Genomic DNA, 22936 nt, shown 5'->3' with positions numbered 1-22936 from the left:
TAATTATTTAGTGTGTACAGAGTATCAGTGGGTACCTATAAAGAGACAGGTATAATAAGTTTTCAGTAATGAGTTCAGGAGAAGAGGACAAAGAGTTTAGAAATTAGGTGCTGATGACTTTGTGTGTGAGAGCAACACTGGAGCTTCTAAATTACTGAGTGCTTATTGCTTAATTACAGAGAGCTGGAATATCATTACTGGGTAATAAGGCAAGAAAAATTGCAAAAACAGGGCAATTGATATTGCTATGAAATTAGTTATGTACTGAAGGGCAGGGAGACATTTTCTATGGCAATTATGGCTTTCTCCTGTAAATGACAGTCAGTATATAATTTTTTTTTTTACCCTTTTGGTATGTGAAAATGCCACACAAAGTTTGGATCCTTTTCAAACATACATATGGTGAAGGGACATGTAGGTATGTGTATGTATTTAACTGGTCATTTTAAGTCATAGGTGAAATTTAAATCAAATTTTTCTTTTGGTAGCATTTGAAAAAAGTGGAGCTCTATGGCACAGAGGAATAAGATCTAGCAGGCTTTGTAAGTAGATTCAATTTGCTGTTAGGTTTGGTCTTTTCATGTGTTTTTCCACATGTGATTTCATTTGATTTTTTCATAACAATATTACCAACCTCATCCTCATCCATAAACGCTGCAGATAAGGCTTTGAAGTGGGCCTCCTATTAACAAGATTTATATCAGTTTTATTAATTCGGCACCGTTCAACTAAAACTTTGACAGTAAGAAATCTGTTGTGGGGCTGGGAATCATTTTCCATTTTGCTACAAGCTACAACATCTGGGTTTCTGTATGAATGAAAAAACAATACTTTTAGTTACTTTGCTTTAAGGAATATTTACATGTTTCTCTATAAAATCCTTATTATCATTTAGCAAAAGAAGCCAAAGCTCTAAAATAAATTTGTTGCCTAAACAGAAACAGCTGTACCAGACACTGTAGTTGAAAAGTGGCGAAATTTTAAACATTTAAAACAGGAACTATCTGATCAAGAATGAAGTAAAAAGATGTGCCCAGACACCTGAAGCCAGCTTTTCAATACTCTTCTTTTACTCTGAAACCTGAGGCTGAATAATTCAAACCAGAAATGTTTTTCAGAATAACGTCTTTCTTCAGAAAAATAAGAAACAACATGAGAAGGAATGGCAAACATAATATTTACATTTTCAGTCCATGAAATGAACAACATCAGCACTGTCGCTACATGTCTCCTGATGCAGAAGACCTGACAGATGTGTTCATGGTTTCTACTCCTGTAGCAGGACGGCAAACAGCAGCAGAGATACTTCATTGACATGTTCCTTTTGTACCTCGCCGCTTATCACAGCACTGTACACCATGAAGGTTATCACAACCGCATCTGATGGCTGTTTTTTTAGCACAATTGTCAGATTTCCATTCAGTTAGCTGACTTGTTGGAGGAGTGGTTCAATAAACCATCCGTCTGAGAGAGTAGTCAATCCCATCATTCGCCAGCTCATTAGCTGACTGGCTCGTCGACTGTCGCAGCAACCGAGCCATACTCCTCCCTCAGCAGTTTCAGCACGTTGTCCGAGTACTCGTCTCTCGGTCTGCCCATCCCGTTCAGCTGCACAGGCTGGAGGTCGGGGTGAGGTGGGGTGTAGGATGACGGGCAGTGCAGCTCGTTCAGAGTGAACCAGAAAGTGTCCGGATCCACCTGAATTAAGTGTTGGAAAACGCTGTGGGAAGGAGCCAAAGATACACAGGAAGAGGATTAGCTCGGGGCTGTGTTTTGCTCAGGTGCATAATATCTGTGATGTGGAAAAAAACTCTCACTATAATCCAAAGTGACAGACTGAGCTGAACACAGCAGGTTCACTGGTTTAACTACAAGCTCAGTGACTCAACGCTGTCCGCCTTCAGGTTGTTTTTATTATCATCACCAAGCAGGTGAAACACAAGGGTTTCAGTCCTGTATGTTTAGTTATTAGGATATCTACAAGTACTTCCTAATGCTTAATAAATTGCATTTAAAGTTAATATTTAACTTTGAAGAACTGTAGTTAAAATATGCACTATTACACTCATTGTTTTTAGATATCTCCAGGTTGGGAGTTACTTACATCATTTTAAATTTATAGGAAAGATGACAAATAACCTGCACCCTCTGATTCAATATCTCAATAATTTGGAAAATCTACAATAACTAAAGTCAAATTAAAGGCAAATGTAAACTTTTAGAACAGGGACAAGATGAAAATGTACAAGTTGACATTGGAAGAAAATCTGGGGTAGAGATGAGGAGCAATAACAAGAAAAAGCATTAGAGCATAGAGAGAAAATGCACTGGAAATACAGATATGCTACTTTATCAAATATAAGTTATATGTGGCATCAAACTGTTGGAGAAAATGTGATAAGCTCTTGCTCTTTGTGGGAACTGTTGGGTTTTTCTCTGTAACAAAGTAAGGTCTTGACCTTACCCTGTAAAGTGCCTTGAGATAATGTATTTTATGATTTGGCACTATACAAATAAAATTGAATTGAATTGAATAAAAAATCATGTCACATTTTTTGTCTTTGCCCAATATAGACAACGTTGTCAGGAAAAATAAATCACAGAAATTGAAAAAATAAATTGAAAGAGTAGCATTTTGCTACTTGGTAACAATAACATATATTTATTCGTCATTGTAACTAGAAAGACATAAGAGGGAAAAATTAAACCATGGAGCATATTTAAGTTAAGAGGGAACTGCATTAAAGAAGATGGCAAAAATGGTTTCATTACAAAAAACAAGTTTTTATAAAATAAGAAAAACCAAGTATATAAAAAATGATTACTGCTATTGTTACTGCTCAGATATTAAAGTTTTAAATTTCATATCAAACATTATGTATGCATATATCAAAGCAACTGAGCTGTAGTAGGGCTGAAACAATGACTTAACTAATCAATCAGAAAATTATTGAGGTCTACATCATTTCACACTTTTTCAAAGTAACAAACATTCTCTAGTTCCAGCTTCTCACTTCTGAGGATTCGCAGCTTTTGGTCTCATGTGACAGTTACTGGAATATTTGGACTGTTTGTCAAACCAAACAAGCGATCTAAAGGCATCATTGATGGCTTGAAGAAATTATTATGTTTCACTATTATTTGATATTTGATGGAATCAAGAAAATCATTTGCAGATTAATCAAAAATCATTAGTTGAAGTCCTAATCAGGCAGCAGACTGTGTGTGCATTGGATACCACTCAGAACTGTTATGTTGTGAATGATAGTTTACAGGGTCGAGATCTTAGCATCTGTTGTATCCATGGCTTGGGGTGGGGTCTGAAGCCACAGCTCCTCCAGGGGACCAGTCTGCAATTCTGGAGGATTAACATTTGGATCCAGCAGGGTGGATTTTGCTGTTATGTCTTGAGTCATCACATCATGTAGTCGTTAGCGACCATAACAACAGTACAATTTCATTTTGACAGCACAGTTTTACTGTACAGCGAAGATTAAGTCAGATTAAGGACCAAAGGTCACGGCTTGTGACATATTATCATATAATGTGAACTATATTTATGATTAGATTTTCTACATACAATGAGCCAATGGTGGAAGAAGTAATCAGATTCTTTATTCATGTAAAAACTACTCACGTTATATGTCAGTTGTCTGCAATTGGCAGCCCAAGGGCCAAAACTTGCCTGCCAGCAATAATATCCGGTAAGCAGATTTTCTTTTATTTTTTTATTTTAAATCAGACCCATATTTAGCGATAATGTCCAAATACAGAATCTACCCCACCTGAATAATGCTGATGTACATTTATCCATGTTGAGTGTGAAGGACAGGCACAAACTGACATAGCCAACACGAGATTGGTAGTATGAAAATAACGACACTAGTTCAGGAAATCAGTCAAACAGTGTGACTGTGGGCCACGGGGCCACACATGGTAACAGTAACCTTTTTAACAGTAAGCCTTGGATTATGTTCTGGCCTGCTATTTAATGGCTTGGAAAAAAATTGTCCCGCAGCCAAACTTACTTGCCGAACCCTGCTATATGTACATAAATTGATAGAGTGTTGAAAAATCTTAATCTGCTATCTAACTACTAACTATAGCAATAAAATAAATGTAGTGGAGTAGAAAGCTCAGTATTTCCAGTATGCAAAGTCGCATAAAATGAAAGTACTCATGTCAAGTTGTTTAAAAATTGGATTCGGGTTTATACCACTGCAGTGGGCTATAGTGAGTGGTTACCTCAGGCAGGCCTCTTGCAGTCGGATGGGTTGTCTGCAGCTAAGGTAGGGCAGGCAGGCTTCACAAACAGTATCCAGATCTGCTTCACCTGAGAAAACCAAACACAACTGCACTGTAAAACACATACTGTACATACCTACCTCGGCAGAAACGAGAGATCTTTAGATAACATATTATTGTTGCCAAGATACATCCACATTCTATATGTATACCAACATAAAGATGATCAATGTGTTTTTCTCCAGACAAACCAGTATCAGAAGAATAAATCACAGTGGAAGTCAGCCTAGAAAATATCAATACAAAACCGACTTTATTCATGGTTACTGTTCATAGTTGTATGTACAAAACAATGTAAATTGACACTCCTCAAATGCAACTCTGGATATAATCAGAGTTCCCAGTATATGGCACAGCTTTGTGAGATGGTATATTGGAAAGGGAGGAGGCAGAGGGATAAAAGAGGGGAGAGAAGAAGATGAAAGAGGAAAAATAGATAATGCCCGGACTTTACTTTTTCTAACCCCTAATGAGCTGAGAGAAACTGCTGAGATGGCTGAGGAAAAATTCCACAGCAGGCTGTTTCCACATCTCTGGATTTCACACCTGAGAACCTGCCTTCACTCTCTTCTCTCCTCTTTCCACTGACTGTGACTTTCATAACCTTGCCAGCTCCTGCTCCCTCTATCCACTTGACTCCTTTCCACTCCGTCATCTCCTCTTCCTATCTCTCTCTCGCGCTCTCCATCCTTCCCAGCAGACATTTAGTGATTCCCTGAGCTGCAAACTGGGCTGCCTTTCAAGCCTCATTTCAAAACATCTCTCTCTCCCTCTCTGCTTACTCTATTTGCCAATTCAACCCACACTCGGCTTGAACCAGGCCTGCTTGCTGTGTGTCAAGAATAAAAGCAGCAGTGCACATTTCAGAGTTAAATGGGATTATTTAGCAACTGCTTTTATCCCTTTTCTTCCCCCCTTTCTGGTGCTGCATTCATAGCCTGTAGTCTTTTGTGGAATCAAGGTGTTTGGAGTAGAAGTGAGAAATACTAAAGAGGAAAGGGCCAGGTGCTGTAAAAGAATAAAAGGGTCAAATTGGAGCTGAAGCTAGAATTGGAGCTGAAACGTATTATTTGCTTCAGCCAATCTGTGTTTCTGTCTTTCCCTCTCTGTGTGACTGAGGCTTGGTAATTGGCTTGCTGCAGGCGTCCCAGAGGTGAGCTGTAGCCAAATCGGTATTCACATGAGTAAGGCTGCAGCCACTGACTGTTTCTCTCCTGCTCTTCCACATTCTCTCCATCTCCAACACCTAATCTCTCCCCCTTCTGATACGAGGGAGAACAGCTTCAAGTGCCAGTAAAGAAAATAAATAAATGAATAAACAAACAAACACAAGGATCTTAAAATGCTTGAGTTGGACCATCTCCTTTAATGTGACAGGAACAAGATGTTTTCTTTGTTACATTCATGTGAGGGTTTTACAGTAACTAAACACATTGCAAGTGAGGGAGTGATGTTGCAGCAGTTGTCTTTTTGTAGTTTACAGTGGTCATGCAATGGGTGGAGATTTTTTCTTTTCCACTGCTTAAAGCTACTATACTACACAACTCCTTTTTGTACGATAAACCAGGTCAAGAATCCCTCAATGAAATCCCCCAGTTAAATCCTGGTATCATGCATAGACGCATGAAAGCACAGATAAACCTAGACTCACAAATGTTGGACTTCTCTTCCCTTTTCATATCACTTTGTACATTACAGACCAGAAAGTGTTGGTATACACAAATGTGCAGTTTTGCCACACAGAAATTCAGCTCAGACAGACAACTACAAACTTCTACAAAATGTGCAGCACGTGAGACCTGAACCTGACTCATACCTGGCACCTTAAAGACCGAGCCCAACCTCAACTGTCACATTTGAGACCGGACACACTGTCATATTTCAGTTATTCTTCTTTCATAAGGATATTCCTGCTTTGGACACAGAGCAAGGCTTTCTCACAAATCAACAACGACCTGTCTGGGAACAGCCATGATTCACATGAAACCTACACAAAAAAAGGTACAGAATCCAACAGGACAAACCACACAGAGTTAATATCAGGTTATAGTTTTTAAGCTAAAGCATCTAACGTGTCCTCATCCTAACATTTCCATCACTAAAGCCAAGGCACTAGGATAGCTAAAAATCAATCAGCCATTCCTCTAACATGTTTACTGACACTAACACTAACACAAACTGCAGCAAACTACCAGAACACGACACAGCAGCATCTCATGACAAAAAGAAAACATCTGCCCACCCACAAAGCATCCAGCACACATTACAGTTGCAACTGTAACCAACCAACAAATTGTTGACTATTTCTTTAAAGTGTGCGTTTCAAACCTCGAACACCATTAAGCGCTCATGTTTTCTGCCCCGTCATTGTAGCGATAACACCATCCTAACTTCTACATGAGACAAAAACAAAAGCTAAGTTGTAATAAATTGCAATTATTCCTATTGGGAAAAAAAAAAAAAAAATCTACCAAAGACACAAAAACACAATCGTCAGACCTGTGCTTATTCTGCTATGACAAGTTAGAATGTCTAATATACATTTTGGTATTATCTCTCCTATATCTGTACTTATCTCAACTCATAATACTGCCTGATATAAATAGTCTCCTATAGTGACTTTTAATATTTTAAAGTAGTTTCAGCAATAAGAAGTTTTCTGCTACATTAAATGCATAATTCAAATGTCATAATCAAAGAGAGAAATAATTTTTTTTCAGTGTTTCAGATATGAGTGCTAGGGCTAACCTTTAAATATTTTGACTGGTGCACAAGTTGTTTTTTCACTACTTTATCAGAATCACAAAAACACAGGGCGTGATGTTAACTAAGAAGGAAGAGGGGTAAATGTGATCTATGTTTAATCACACAGAAAGAAAGAAGGCAAGAAAGAAAGTGCTTAAAGAAATGCAAAGCAAAAGGTTAAAGGAGCGATTTGTATGTTTTCTGTTGTTTCTTCCCTAGAGCAGGTGGTGCTGATTGTCGCTTGACAAAAGCGTGGGCCATGGTTGTGTTTACAAGACAAGAGGTTATAATATATTGTCTTCAGGGCAGATTGGAGGATACAGTGAGTCACTATTGGAAAGTGACAGAGGATAGGGGCTAGCTGGTTAGCGTGCTAGCTTCAGTAGAAGGAAAGACGTGATAGAGACCAGAGTTAACACTGGCATTGTAAAACTCATGTCAAGAAAAGGAATGAAGTTTGATGCTAAACTCACAACGTTTCCTCTAGACTGGTGGGGAAACAGCTGTCAATGCTAACAATGGCCATGTAGCAATAGAAAAACTTACAAATAGCTCCTTTAAACTGTGTCATAATAGTTAAACTATGAGCAATATTTGTCATTGCATAGTGGCATTTTCAGCTTTAACATTACATAACAAATGTTTTAATTCAAGCTGATTCTGGAAAGATCCTACATGCACCACTTTACCTGGATTCAAGCGATTCATTCAGGTAAAAAGTACTGTTTAACAAAACCTCCCACTATCAAAAACAAACAAATAAATGTTAATAAGTAAATCTTCAACACACTGAAGCAAAACACATGCAAATCGAAAGTAAAGTGGTCCCGTTCCTGCACACAGTGCTCTTACTCACCCCTGAAATGGTTGAAGCTTTTATTGTTTTCAACACCAGCATCAACATCAGACAAAATGCTGCACAACACATACAATAATTATGGTATTTTGTCCTAATGTGACTTAACCACACAGCTAATTAACCCATTTAACAGGCACAATTTGAAGGTTCCTTTGGGTTGACTGGTACATACAAGGCAGAACAGGACTCATCACACTAAGAGAGAGATGCCTTCTAGCCGATCACTCAGTGAAGCTACTGTAAGAGAGCACGGGCTTACAGGTAAGCCTAGGAAAAACAAATGTTACAACTCACACCTCTGGTATAATAATCATTCTATGTGAATTACACTGGTTAGTAAAGAACATTAAAATAAACATAGATAAACCCTAAGCTATCATTTTTTGCCTCTCAAAAACATAAAAACATATTTTTTATTCTGATTTTGTTTGAAGTATTGTCAATATCAATGCAACAAAACCCAGTATGGCATATCAAACCACACCGTGAACTTGAAGAGTCGAGCATCAGATGGTAAAAGGAAAGAAAGGCAGGGATTTATCAACATAGCAGCTAAGCTGATGGGATACTATTCTGTGGAAACCTGGAAGGATCAACCTGATAGGTTAGCAAATAAGCCCGGAGTTCTGACAATATGTATTTTTTCAGATGGAAATGTAAATGCTATAAAGTTAAACGCCAGTGGGTTTGCTAGAAGATTGTCAATTCGTAAAGATCATGATCTAGGCTGTGTAACATTAAATATATTCATCAGACATGAGGTTTCCCCACTGTGGAAACACTGTTATAATTTAATATTATCATTGCAGTGTGTATGAATAATCCAGAAGCAAAGAAGCACACAGTGAAATGCATGAGGTGAGTAAATACACAGCACAGAATGGATTATTAGGATTCTATCATGATCACTTACAGGAAAACTAAAGCCTTCATTTACACTCATTGTTTGCCACCTTTTTTAATGACAAATGTGTCTACTCGCACTTCCAGCAGACATGAACTAACACTGAAATTGTATTTCTATCCAGCTGGCGAATATAAGTCCAATATTCATTCTTCTTTTTGCTCCGTTTTAGTCTCTACCAACTCCTAAGGGAAGCTGTAAAATGCCGATGCTAGTGCTGGCCAAGAAGTGTACAGTAGTTTTAGTGAAACTTTTTTTATGATAAACCATTAATCCATTGCTGATATAAAAAATATTGATTAGTGCAGCTTTAAGAACGTCACATTGCCTTCTTTGTTGAATATTTTAGACTTAAGAGGCTTAAATTCAAATGCGGCCTGGTGTGTTGCTATGGTTACACAATTTTGAGGTCAGTCTATGAATTTAGAACAATATTTTAACCTAAACTGATCCTTCTGACATGTCTTAAATTTTTCAAAACTGCACCAAATCCAAAGAGGAATGTGCCAGCTGACCTGACATCATCTGATCTAACAGGGTACGTCAGAGGAAAAAAGGGTACAGATGGCCTCTCTGATGATGCACTTGATGCACTTATCTCACCCTTTTCTTTGCACCTCACTTAAAGCGAAAGCATTGGCACCGACTACAGAGCACAGAGGTGAGTGGTTAAAGGGCAAAAGCTTATTGTCTGCCCTGGTGAGCATTTATTAAAGACATTGTCCTTTGCCTCCAATTTCAGTGGCACCACCTCTCCATTGCAGCTGCTGGGTCATCTCCCTGTCACACCAGCCCTGTTCACACCCACTGTGAACCCAAACTACAGACGCCCAGCTGTAAACGAAACTGACAATGACCTCACTGAACATCTCAAGGACAATTCAGCAATATAAATTCACAGTATTTCACAAGACAACGCAGTATGTAACAGGGTGGGTCAATTAAGTATTTTCCATGAGAAAACTACTAGGTATCAATGGTTAAGGGAGTAAGCAACGTTAAATTATATTTTTTTATTTATTTCCCCATAAAATGTTGGTTTAATCTGATTTTCAGAGATTTTACACTCCCACACATATTTCCTGCTACAGGAAGAAGACTGATTACAGCCCTGTTGTGATGACGACAGTTCAGATATACATTACATAATGGATACACACATAAGCTGTTTGCACTGTCAATTGTATTTTTTTTTGTATCCATTTCCTTTAAAGATCTAGACTTTTACCATATTTTCCATATTTTCCCCAGACTGCTCTGCAGTCCTTGTCACTGCTAATTCTGCTGTTGGCCTGGGGAGTGCTGCAGACAGCCATGTCATCTCTGTGTGACACATGGTGTCACCAGCTGCTAACTTTTCATCTGTCAGTGATAAGCTTCGGGGGGGAGGACGTAACATGTGTGAGGTTCACACCATCACCAAGGTGACCAGCCTGGAGATAACACTACTCTTAATCAAAGCTCAGGTTTTTGTGGTTGTGGTTGTGGTGGGTGGAAATTTAACACCTATTCCACCCCCTAAAAATCTGATAATTACCCAGATTTTTGGAATTTGATCATCAGAATTACAGCATTTTTTATTTCACAGAACCAAAAAGGAAGAGTCCTGTTAATCAGAGCCATACTGATTTATCGCTACTCAAACCCAGCCAACCTGCATACACACCGCGCCCTTGGGAGCTAGAAGTGATTGCAATTATCACTTAATGAAAACACCATTTCCACTGTAATCTTTAATCATAGATTAATGATTAATCATCTGATTGCAACCACCACTTCCTACTGTAAGTGATGAGCATGTCATTTTCATGACAAAGCACTTATCCACTCAAACTTGCACAAATAAGTAAAATCACCAAAATAGAATCAATAAGTGGCCCCACACAGCATGAAGACACTCTCAGTTCCACTAGAAGTGCTGTGTGTCCCCTGGACTATTGAACAGCGTTGGAAAATTAGAGCAATCTGAACTCAGTGTGGCTGTGACAGGGGTGTCACTGCTTAATGAACATAATGATTGATGGAAAATTAGACAAGCAGCTCATAATTACATCACTTCTAACACCCTGGCACTGAGCCCCCAGGCTACTCTAGATGAACATTTTTAGTTATGCTAACAAAGCTACGTTGAGTACATAATACACAACTCAAAAACATTACATTTCTGAGCTAATAAATTACAAGTCTCTTTTTCCTGTAGCATCTTGACTTTGACTGATTGCTGTGAAGATTTAACAGCGTTTCTTGCTTAATTGTTCTTGAGGGAAAACAGTTGCTTGCAGCAGTTATTGTGTTATATTCAAACAATGCCGCAGCCTCAACGGTCTTTTTAGTCATGAAATCCCATCGTGTATTGTGTAATTTTATATACAAGAATAAATGGCATGTATGTCTGTGGCATACTGTACCGAACAGGATGTGCTGGGATGTAAACTGTGCTACCAACAAATGAAGGTAAATAAAATCAGTGCTGATTTAAAAACAGAATGAAAAATTTTGACTGTGTGTGACTATGAGTGTTGACTATAAAGACCACTGCCTTGTCCCAAACACATGAGATTGAGACAAACCATAAGGAAACTTTATGTGATGGTATTTATGGGGAATTGCACCGAATTTTAAATTTCCACAATCAAATTTTCCAAGATGCAACACTAGACCATGTCTCCATGTCTTCATTATGAGACAGAGCAAGAGAACTGAGGGACCCGGACCCTGCCCGGTTTTCACTGCTATACAAAGCTGCCATCTGGTGGTGAGAAGAAGTCAGTGTTCCCTGACGGCAAACTGATGGACATCTGACTACGTTAATCCTGTTACACTGCGTGTGTATGTGTGTTTCCGTGTGTTTTTGTTTTATCATATTTTTGGGATCAGTGGAGCATTTCTCAGAAAGAACACTTATAGATGTGTTTTTAAAAAAAACACACACAAAATTTTTTTCCTAAAACGCAGAAGAGGTTACAGCCTGAATACCTAATTTAAAGCTTGTAATAATAATATCTTGTATGTTTTTTTTTTTTTTTAAATGAACATGAACATTAATGCATGTGGATGTCTGACTGACATAATTCTACACCAACTTTTATCAAAAGTGCCAAATCAGGGCTAAGAACATTTTTCACAAGTGCTCTTTATCCACTTTTTACCTGGAATATCATCATTATATTATGGATCATACAATATGATACTGTGTGCTATGTCCTGGGAAACCTGTGTGTGTGTGTGTGTGTGTGTGTGTGTGTGTGTGTGTGTGTGCATGCGTGCGTGCGTGCGTCTGTGTTTCTATTCACCTACCCAGGTCAAGCCTCTGGCACAGTGAGCCCAGCCCTTGTAGTACAGCCAGCTGCAATTTGTAGGCCACGGTGTGGGAGTAGACAGGTCCAGCCTTGGCGCTGATCGGAGCCTGCCGTCCCAGCGAGGAGCTCAGCTTGGGAAGAATTTCTTTAGAAACTCTTCTCCTCAGGAAGTCACCACATGTTTCACCCAGTGTACACAGCATCTGGCAGAGAGAATCAGCATGTAACCTACATAACAGCAAGTTGTCAAAATGTAATAAAATGTCCCTGGAGCGCATTCAATGACCATTTACAATTAAATATGTCAGATAAAGAAAAGATATAAAAATAGTCCAACTACACATGTGTTGACAAGTAGAATAATTTACAGTGACACACTGAATCAATTGACACCTTTGCTTTGAGAAAAGATCAGAAAAAAGTGTGATCTTCAATCAATGTTTTTCCTGTCTTGTTAATTTAAAATGTTTTTAAAAAAGGTTTCACAGACTTACAAACAATGGAACAGCCTGCCAACAGTGTGCGTCAGCACTATTTCATAATAAACTGAGAAACCATTACCTTTGATTTATTCAATATGGGGAGATTTCAATAAAACATACCTGCAAAACTGATGTAATAAAATGTGATTTTAAATTTATCCTTAATGTAGTCAGATGACCTGATCCTTATAATACAACATCACATTAAACAGTTATTTAATAAACTTTTTGTGTTCCTTTTCACAACTTCAAGCTGCAGATGTTATAAAATGAGTGTAATTTATCAAATGAAAAACCATCCTTGTTCGACGTACCCTGAAGGCTCTGAGGACAGCTAAAGGGTCATCAGCTGTCAGTCTCTGTAGGAGGGCGGGCCAGCAGCGATGGGCCATGGGCAGCAGTTCATTTTGCTTCTCACTCAGAACACACACACACAACTCCAGCACGTCCAACACCTTAGGACAAAGATGTAAGAGAGTGTAACAGTGACATGCAGCTGTACAGGTAGCTTCTAGGTGATACAGACTTTCTCTTCAGCTTTAGTGGCTTAGAATGAACAAAGAGCTGAACATGAGAAAGACAGCCAAGTTCACTTCTCACTGCCAGAATGAATTCCTTTCAGTTTTTAATCCCACAAAAAAAAAAAAGTCTTGACAATTGAATCATATGGAGTCTTCTTTGTCTAACTCACTTTAGGCCAGAATGTCAGGCGTGGCCTATAGACCTGGCACGTCTCTGTGCTCTACTTATCACCGTTTTGTACCTGTTCCTTGCCAAGTCTTCAATGTTGAAGAAGGATGACATGGAGCTGTGCGAGCCCCTGCGTGGCTGGGAGAATTGTCACACCAACACAAAGACATCATAGAGTAGAGACAAAACAAATTTCTTTCTACAGTATCTATTAATGAAAAAAAATGTTCCTGTACAAAAGGGAACAATCCCCACTTGAGTTTTTATCATTAAAACTAAAGGTACAGTTATATTACAGTCACAGTACCTTGAGTCGGAGCCTGAGGCTGGGATTGGACAGCAGATGAATGCAGCGTTCCATAACGTCTTTAGTGATGCTGAGGTGGGAGGGAAGCTCTGCTTTCACATCAGGACCACCAATATCTTCAACATCCTCACACTCTGTGGGAGGAGGGACATCTGCAAAGACAGCAAACATGCCGTCAGATGGATGGGTAGGTCAACCCCGCAAAAACTCAGTGTTGTTGTTGTTGTTGGCCATCTTATATTTCATGCTTTGTTGTTATTCATACTGTATATTCTGTCACCGTAACCCAGTTTCCTATTGACAAGATGAATCCTGCCATGAAATCTGCACTACTAAAATATCATTATCCTGTCTCTCCCTGACTTCATATTACCAAGGTTCTCAGTATCGTCCTCCTCTATCCCAATGCCCTCTGCCAGCTCTTTCTGTTTACGGTAGTCGAGCAGGAACTGGCGGATGTTGAGGACTTCCTGGTTAGTGGAGGTCTGCTTGGGTCTGGGTCTGGTCCTATTACAACTTGAGGGAAACCACCTCACTGAGGGAGGTCAGTAAGACAATACAAGAACAAAAAGACACACATATAAACATAGGTTAGACACTGATCACATTAAAGTAGTAATAAGTAAAATAGTTTTCTTTATTTTGTCTCTGTCTTTGATTTTATTGCACTTCATCTCAGAGGTCACCTGTTAATCAGTCACAGGACTCTGAAGTCTTCCTCACAATTTCCTGGCATTATTCTTTTTTTGAATTATTCCAGCCTAAGCAACCCAAAGGGTGTAATTTGTTTTAAACTTTTTTAACACTCTCTTTTTTCTTTTTGTTCGCAAAATATTCTCAATATACATAACAAACTTATATTCCTGTCAGGGTGAAAAAGCCTCTGAAACAACATTCACACCATAATGGGATACTGAACCTTTCCAGAGTCTGAAACTCAGAATTTAACTTGAAACCTTTGATATATCTTTAAATATAACCTGTGATACCTTTGGGATACACTGGACATTACAGAAAAATACAGTTCATCATGAAGAACAGGAAAAATGTGTAATATACTTACATTCCAGATTTTACAGACTGGTGGTGTCATATTGAATATAAACCACAAAGGTTCTGATTTAACAAAGCAATGGTATAAGGCAAAACAACAGCAAATTACTTTGATTAAATATAACTGAAGGGTTAGGTCATGTGTGGGAGAGAATGGCTACTGTGCAGGTGTGATAGAGTCACATATTAATCCACCACCATATGTGATAAACAAGTTGACATCACTTTTATAACCTCACCCAGTGCCTTCATCAGCGCGTGCAGCACGGAGCAGAAAAGGGCAGCTGTGTGGTCGTAGCTGAGATCCAGAGCCACCAGCACATCCTGAACGATGTCCCCGACCAGAGGCAGCAGGCTGCAGTCAGAGTGAGTCAACATCACTGTCAACACCCGTGGAGCCTGGCCAACAATACGGGAATATGATGAAATACATGGTATGTGACTCCGGACTTTTGACTTGTAAAACAATGACTTTGTCTTATAAATGTGGGTCTGATGTAATTGAACAAACTGCTGTTGCTGGTTCACTGGGTTTATTATTTGCCCTTATGATGCTACTTTATTCATTTGTAGCGCTGAATTGATTAGTCGATAATCAACATAATTAATTAATCACGCAAAAATCCCAAATACTCATTGTAACATGGACTTGTTGCTCATTTCTGTTTTTTAAATTGTTTTTTAAATTGTGTTTTGGACAAAACAAGCAACCCGAAGATGACACCTTGGGCCTTGAGAACTTAAGATACATATTTTTCACTATTTTTCTGACATTCTGACAAAATTATTAATCAGTTAAACAAAAACAAATATCCATCAATAAACTGATAGCGAACATAACTGTTAGTTGCCCCACTATTCATGTGCACAATCATACCTGCATATCTCATTAAAATTATCTTACTGCTTCAAATAATTAAATTCCTCTTCCTGTGCACACCACTTGCTTTCTTAAATTCTCCTAAAAATGTTGCCTCTGTTTTCTTAGTTCTTATTCTTACTCCTTTTTCTAGTGCTACTGTGCAAACACTGCATCACCTTTACCTGTGGATGCTGGCTAAGCCTCTGCAGGTTGAGGGAGATGTCATTGAGCAGATAGTCTGAGTTCTCATTGATCAGCTCCTTTAGGGAGAGGTAGCCACAGGCTTTACTGATCTCCCACATAGAACCCAGTGCTGCCTGGCTGACCAGTATTGTCTCCTCCCCAGCTTTCTCCAGCACGGGGTAGAGTGATGTCATCAACAGGGGACGAAAGTCCTGTCCCAGAGCCTGAGAAAAGCAGGCGATGCCCTCAAGCTGGATACACAGCTGCCAGATGTTGCTGTTGAGCTGGTGGATTGTGGAGGTGGACGTTGAGGGAGACGGGAAGCCAAATGAAGAAGGAAGCACTTGAAGAGACTTTGCCTTAACGTTGCTGACATCACTGTTGGATATGGAGAGAAGATTGGGTGGGCTGAGTAGCTACAGAAAGAGAGAAGGCAAATGTCAGTGTCACACATGCATGTCATACTGTTTTTCCTCTTCTACTTGTAAGGTGAAGGATTAACTAACAAGGAAAATAAGTCTTGCTAGAAACTTAAGGGTAGAATGTGGAGTTTTGACCACTAGAAGAAAAAATGGGTCCCTGTTTAGTTAGAATACTGAGTCCCAACATTGAGTTCACACAGTAGTCAATTGGCGGCAATAAAGTTCCAAGAAATGTAGCAATGCGCCAACAAAGGCACAGAGTTCCCTTTAATTTTACAAAAAAAAAAAAACCTCAAATGGGTGCCTATATTTTTACAAAAAAAGAAAGATAATATACAGGATACCTTTAAGTCATAAAGCTACCTTAATAAACATAAATGTTTAAGCCTCAAATTCATAACACATCATTTCTTTGACTTGTTTGTCTCCAATGAATATAGCTCACATTAGCCATCCGTGTATGTTGTTGTATCAGAGGAGGGGACAAACAGTGGCTGTGCTCATTTTTCCTATAAAATGAATTGTCAACACTGATGTCAGTATACACAGCTGACTGCCTGTAGCTTCGACCATTTTCATATTTATCCCATGGTCCATTTATGAATGTAAATCATCTGACTTGAGGGAGGAAACCGAGACAGTATCTCGACCTTCCCTCTAACTAATGTGTATTTCTGTGCTTAGAATCCTTATTATCTGGTAGTGTGTCTCCAGAGACGCATTTTAGCTGACAAAGAAGAACTGCACATTTATCTACAAGCTAACACAGCACTGTCGTTGTTTTTGCTTGGAGGCCCTGAAATATTTTTCTGTCAGCTCAATAATAACGGCTTGAAAATTCTAAGCAGTCAGTGGAAACCCTGGAGCAGCTCTTCCAGCTCTTCAATCCAAGGCCGTATCGTGAAGAAAGTGTGGATGTGTTTCTCCATAACGCCTCAAGCGCTTCCTTTGGAGTGAGGTGATTTGACCGCGATCCAATTTAAATGCAGAGAGTGTTGTGCGATATGGGCTGGAAATGGGGAGTCTAATATCACACTTGGATGGAAAATGTCCACAGAATACAAAATGAGATGTAAAATTTCAGCATTAAATAGCAAAGGATCCCTTTTTCATTCAGAATATTATCACACGAAGAGAGGGATAATCAGAATCAGAATCAGAATCAGAATCAGAATCAGTTTTATTGCCAAGTACGTTTCCACATACAAGGAATTTGTGCTGGTGATTGGTGCAATTGGGGATCAGGGGGATCAGTGACAGTGGGGCTCTCTAGCCTTGTTCTGTGTTACATGATGATCACTCACAGAGAGTTTGCTGATCAGTAAATTTATCTGATGAGGCGATATTCACCCATTGCCACATTTAATTTTAAACCATTACAGGACAGTAAGGGAGTAATTGCACTTGTTTGCCTTCTTGATGAGAGTTCAATACAAAAAGTGATACCATTCTTGTGTCTCTCCACGAAACATGAAGCTAGAGTCAGAAGATAACTAACTTAGCTTAGCAGTAAGGCTGGACACGGGAGAAAACAGCCAACCTAGTGGTGTCCAAAAGTAAAAATATCCACCTAGGTGAGTTTACCAGGCAGCCAGTGGAGACTCTAAGAACTCACTAGCATTGTGAAGAAATAGTTACAGCATGTAACTCCTGTAATGGCCACAAATTGTCAGTTTTACATTTGAATTTTTGTACAGATTTAACATACTAGACTCTAAGTTTAGAGATGCTCGTAGACCAATTCTGTACCTTTGAACTGTTTCCCTTTGCATCCATGCTTTATGCTAAGCTAAGCTAACCAGTAACACTTGCTTTCTGGTGGCTTCATAATTAGCATACAGACATGAAAGTGATCTCAGACTTCTCATCTACTCTAAGTCTCAGCAGGAGAGTGAACAGGCATATTCCCCATAATGTTGAACTATTCCTTTAATCATGCCATGAATTGGTTTATAAATCATAAGTTAAAGTTTTGTCACATAAAGGAAACCCAAAGCCTTTTTAATCTGTGACAGAGTAAAACCCAGGCCCAAACATTAAAACTGCAGGACTGAATCGATCCTCACCTGTTGGTCCTGTCGGTCTCTATCCGTCTCCTCACTGACAGTGATCAAGTGCCAGTTGTTCAGACTGGTGTATTCTTCCATGACAGACACCACTGCTGCTTTAAGGTCTTCCTTGGTGGCAGGGCTTCCGTGACCTTCACCCTCCAAACCCTGATTCTCCGTTGCCACGCCAATGCCTGCGGCACCCCTGACAATCTCATTTAGCACCATGGCAGCCTGCTTCCTGTACGTTGAAGACTGGCGGTACAGGTCCAGAAAGTGATCAGTCAGCAAATAAATGTTGCCATAGTAACCTACAGAGAAAGTTACTTGTTACATTTCCGGCAGAAGAGCTGTCAAATTCAAATGTAAACACAGAGCCACAAAACGTAGCCAGCTTTAATCAATAAGTATTTATATCACGCATCAAATCTGACATTAACCCAACTTGACTATTTTTATCTTCTTTATATAAATTTTACGATTTTACACAGGACTCAGATGTAAAGTGCTCTTATGCATGCATAAGGATAACAAAAGTGTGGATGACCAACCATCAGATTGAGCTGTACTCATACCTAATGTCCGACAGATCTCCATGAGCACAGAGAAGATCTTCTCGTCAGTGAAGTAGAGAAAATGCTTCCTTTGTGTGTGAGCAGTACACGAATCAGCAGAGGTTGAACTTGTTTCTATGGTAGAGCCGTGCCTTCTTTCTTCCACAATGCAAACATCCATCACATCCAGCTCCAGAACCTGCAAAAGGTACACAGAAGCATATGTTGTGTTTTTAACAATCTGTGATTTAACATGAATTCTAACTTCTCTCGACTGTTGTTAAAGTTTGCTGCCATGAGAATGTAGGCAAAGTCAGACAGCCATAAACGGTCTCATATGAAACTCCCAACAATTAAAATACTCAAAATATTGTATGCTGTAAAAATTGAATTCTATAATTAGCGAATTGACATAAGTGGCCAGACTAGTTTTATTATAGCTGTAATGGTGCATAAATCCACAGCAATGCGCCCCACACACACTGCCGAGCTGGGTGTTGCAATCCAAATCTGGCTGTGTTATGAATACTCCTCATACTCTCTCTGTTATCTGAAGAGACTCCTGACAGGACATACAGATGCGCGGTTACCTCATAATATTATACTGATACAAGTGAAAAATGAAATGTAAGAAAAGGAATATTTTCAGGGCGCCTTGGTGACACACCGGGTACCCACTTGGGATAGTAATATATCTGAATCTGAATCTATAGTGACATTACATGCAATCATCCAAGTACTTTATGTCAAGTAGTCAACCTTGTCATAGGGATACATCGATCTGCACGTTACTGGCTCCGATACTGGCATTATCATTACTATTATTTTTGCCATAATCGATCACAAATTCCACATGTCGGCTTGATAGCTTCATGTACACAGAAATGGAATTAATTTAATGAGCCACTTGATGGCTTTCTCTATTTAGACCGGTAGACAGTGGACACATTTCTGTATGTATTTTAAGAGGATGGAACGAATGTTTCTCCTCAGATTTCTTCATGTAGGAAAGTATTGGTTTGTCTCAGTGGTGAATTGAAATTTAAACAGATACAGTTCTGTTAAACTGCAGCTGGAAACGGGACAATCTCAGTCATCTCATGTTTTTAATTGGCCCCACATTTCAGTCTCATTACTGTCAGCCTTGCACATCCTGCTAACAGATACTGTCACCCAATACCACCGTGAAACTAGAAGCCAATATTTGCTTCAAGTCTGATTCACAGTGGCCAAAATTATGCAACTCAAGATCATTGATCATCGTTTTGTACATTTTCTAGCAGATATGATTCTATCAGATTTTTCTCTACACATGGGAAGAGTATCATGACAGAAAAAAAATAGAAGATTTATACAAATATTGAATGTAAAATTGCTAGATCTATAGTTATTATTGTATTAAAAAAACAGACTTAATTTCATTAACACTATTTTTTTTCAAGTTCTTACAACCATAAAGCCATGCATAATTCACACTCACACAGAATATCAATTATATTTTGATACCACAGCTGCAAACATTACCTGCATCAAGGCTTTGGAAATCCTCTCCAGATGTGCAGCCGAGTTCAGAACCACAGAGACGAGCGGTCCCAGGACTTTTAAGTAACCCAGAAACACATTGAGGACGAATAGTTTCTTCTGGTCATCAGAGGTCCTCATCAGTCTGGGCAGTGAGGTGGCCAAAGAGTGGAGATTTTCTGAAAGCACGTCAGTGAAGGTCTGAGTTCTGCTGCGTTGACTGGTTACATCACCATGGCTGCTACAGCTCTGATTCCTCTGTGATACCTCTCTGAGAGCAACCTCACACCTCAAGGAGAAGAGAAAACAGGATTTTCAATATAAATCTTATATAAATTTGTCTGGGCATGGTTCTTTTTCCTCACAAAAACATAAATTAAAAATCAAACCTCTCTCTGACTCTGGGCTCGCCATCGTTGACCGCTCCCACCAGTGCTTCCACTAGTGGCCCCACACATTCTCCCAGTGACTGACTACACCTGGCCAGCAGGTGGTCAGCCAGCTCCACCATCTCCAGCCGAACCCTCCAGTGCTGGTGGGCTGAGGTGCAGGAGACGATCTTCTTTAGCAGCTCAGACAGTTTCCCCGCTGTGCTCTTCACCCAGTCTGGTGTCCGATGGATGACCAACTGTGCGATCCTACCCAGTTCTGGAGAAGGAGTCTTCCAGGGCTCACTGGCCTGAAGCTGGGCATCTTCCATGACAAGCCCCACAGTCCTGGACCAAACCTGAATGAGATTAAGAGTGAATACAGATGATGATGTGGCAAATTGATGTTCTGCATTTGCATATGGATATGATCACCTTTTATTTTAATTTGTAGTTGTGTGGTCAGTTTGCCATGACCTTGCACACAACCTGTTGTTCTTGCACGTTAGAAAATTACTCTTTAACTTTCCAAATATTAATGGTACAACTACGATAACTGATTGATTATTTAAGTCACTTATGAAGAAAAAAACCAAACAATCTTATAGCTTGTCAAATTAGACTATTTGTTGCTTTTCTCTTTTTTATTATGATTATAAAATGAATATCTTTGTTATAGACTGTGGGTTTGCACAAAAGAGTGATTCTAGATCATCCTGCTGGGTTCTGGGAACTTCTTAGTATTTTCTTAATTTATAGCCCAGATTATTCAGGAAAATAATCAACATATGAATTGTTAATGAAAATAATCCTTAGTTGGAGCCTTAATAGTACATAATAATAACAGTAAAACATCCATGTATACTTGTGTGAAAATCCAGTCAAAACACATGACTGAGAGAGAGATATCAACACTAGTGTACCTTGATGGCCCTGACTGTGACTGCATGGCCTTGTCTCAGATCTCCTGTAATGATCCTGGCTACAGCCATAGTGATCCCAGGTAAGAATGAAGCCATGGTGCTGCCTACAGCATATCGCTCCTCTGACGATGGGACGACATGCTCCTGAGTGCAGTCACACTGCAGAGTCAAAGCAAGGAGGCACTTCAGCGCTGCTGCCTGTATATCACGAGATTTCTCCTTCTCTCCTAAAGCCAGCAGCAGTGATATTGCAGCTCCCAGTCCGGGCAGCATGATCGGTTCAAAGAGTTTGAAGACTATATCACCGTAAGCTGCATGAAGCAGGGCATCCAGGCACCTCAGCACAGCTGATTTCAGCTCCTCTGATGTATCTGCAGGTTTCCCAGGATCAGTTGGAGAGCAGAGGCAGAGGCAGAGCTCTGAGAGTAGGTCATGGAGGGTCTCCCAGCTCTGGACGCAAGTGTTCTCCAGGACATGGCTCATGGCCTCAGCCACAGCTTGCACCAGTTTGTCCTTCTTGGGCCCGGGTACTTTAAGGACAAAGCGAAGAGGGAAGAGGACATACTCTTGGAGCTGCTGCAGTGTGGCATCGTTGACTTCCTTTAACTGGCCGCTTAGTGTCTCTACATTGGTCACAGAGGGCTCTCGGGTCAGTAGGACACAGGCTGGACGCAGGTATGCAAAAGCGATCTTTGGATCACTGATCTGAGCCATGATTGAAGGCATCACAGCAGTTGTCACTTTAGTGAGGGACGATGTAAAAGAGAAATGAGAATAAGACAATGTAGTTACATATCCATTCAATCACTGTGCACAGAAACTGAAATTAATGTGTTCTTGGAGCTTGCTTCTCTTCACACTGCTATTCCACTCCCAAATGGTGGCAAAGGCGAAGGTCCCTGATACATTACTAATTTCCATGTCACCAAAATTATTGATGGTTGTGGTTGTTCTTATGTTTTATAATGACCTTAAACTGCACTGACATCTGGGATTAGATTTGTAGTACCAAACAGTAAGGTTAGCTCTATGCAATGCTGTTTTGCAGTCTTGTTATTACCATCATTAATTTACCCGCAATAACAAAAAAAAAATCAAAATAAGAAACAGACACATAACAAGTGTAGAGCAACAGCAGAATACCTACGGCAACAATGTGGTCTGTTAGCTGACAGCATCCAGCTGCTGAAGGTGCACTGCGGCAAGAGCGTCAACAAACAGGCAGTCTACCTTTACATTACTGCCATGAAGGCGACCCACTGCGCGGAACAATGAGACGAAAATTTTATTTATTCTAAACCAAAAATTATGAAACCACTAACTGATGAAATTGATGAACTTTCGCTATAGGCAACGTCATGAGTCTGCGTCGACGGCGCACGTCTTTGACGCAAAGCCCGTAAAGCAACAC

At 39.7% G+C, this 22936-nt stretch overlaps 1 protein-coding gene across 2 annotated transcripts; it reads right to left on the bottom strand.

The window, feature by feature from the left end:
• Positions 1-1047: 1047 nt before the first annotated feature.
• Positions 1048-22918, bottom strand: tti1 (TELO2 interacting protein 1). 2 transcript variants are annotated; one of them, XM_071475467.1, is made up of 14 exons: positions 22669-22918; positions 21526-22265; positions 20624-20961; positions 20238-20523; positions 18735-18912; positions 18178-18470; positions 15689-16105; positions 14884-15043; positions 13965-14126; positions 13592-13743; positions 12909-13049; positions 12111-12315; positions 4246-4333; positions 1048-1720 (listed from the first exon to the last, which is right to left on the bottom strand). In XM_071475467.1, the coding sequence occupies exons 2-14, from the start codon at positions 22249-22251 to the stop codon at positions 1501-1503; spliced, it is 3366 nt and encodes a 1121-aa protein (XP_071331568.1). In that variant the 5' UTR covers positions 22252-22265; positions 22669-22918; the 3' UTR covers positions 1048-1500. The 2 variants fall into 2 exon arrangements, with proteins under 2 accessions (XP_071331568.1, XP_071331566.1); XM_071475465.1 differs by having other exon boundaries at positions 22673-22918.
• Positions 22919-22936: the final 18 nt, after the last annotated feature.

Source organism: Trachinotus anak, unplaced genomic scaffold (genome assembly GCF_046630095.1).
Source record: "Trachinotus anak isolate AG129_WGS33_773 ecotype Australia unplaced genomic scaffold, CSIRO_AGI_Tana_v1 ptg000004l, whole genome shotgun sequence".
NCBI classification, from domain to species: Eukaryota; Metazoa; Chordata; class Actinopteri; order Carangiformes; family Carangidae; genus Trachinotus; species Trachinotus anak.
This window is presented reverse-complemented; position numbering and strand designations above follow the sequence as displayed.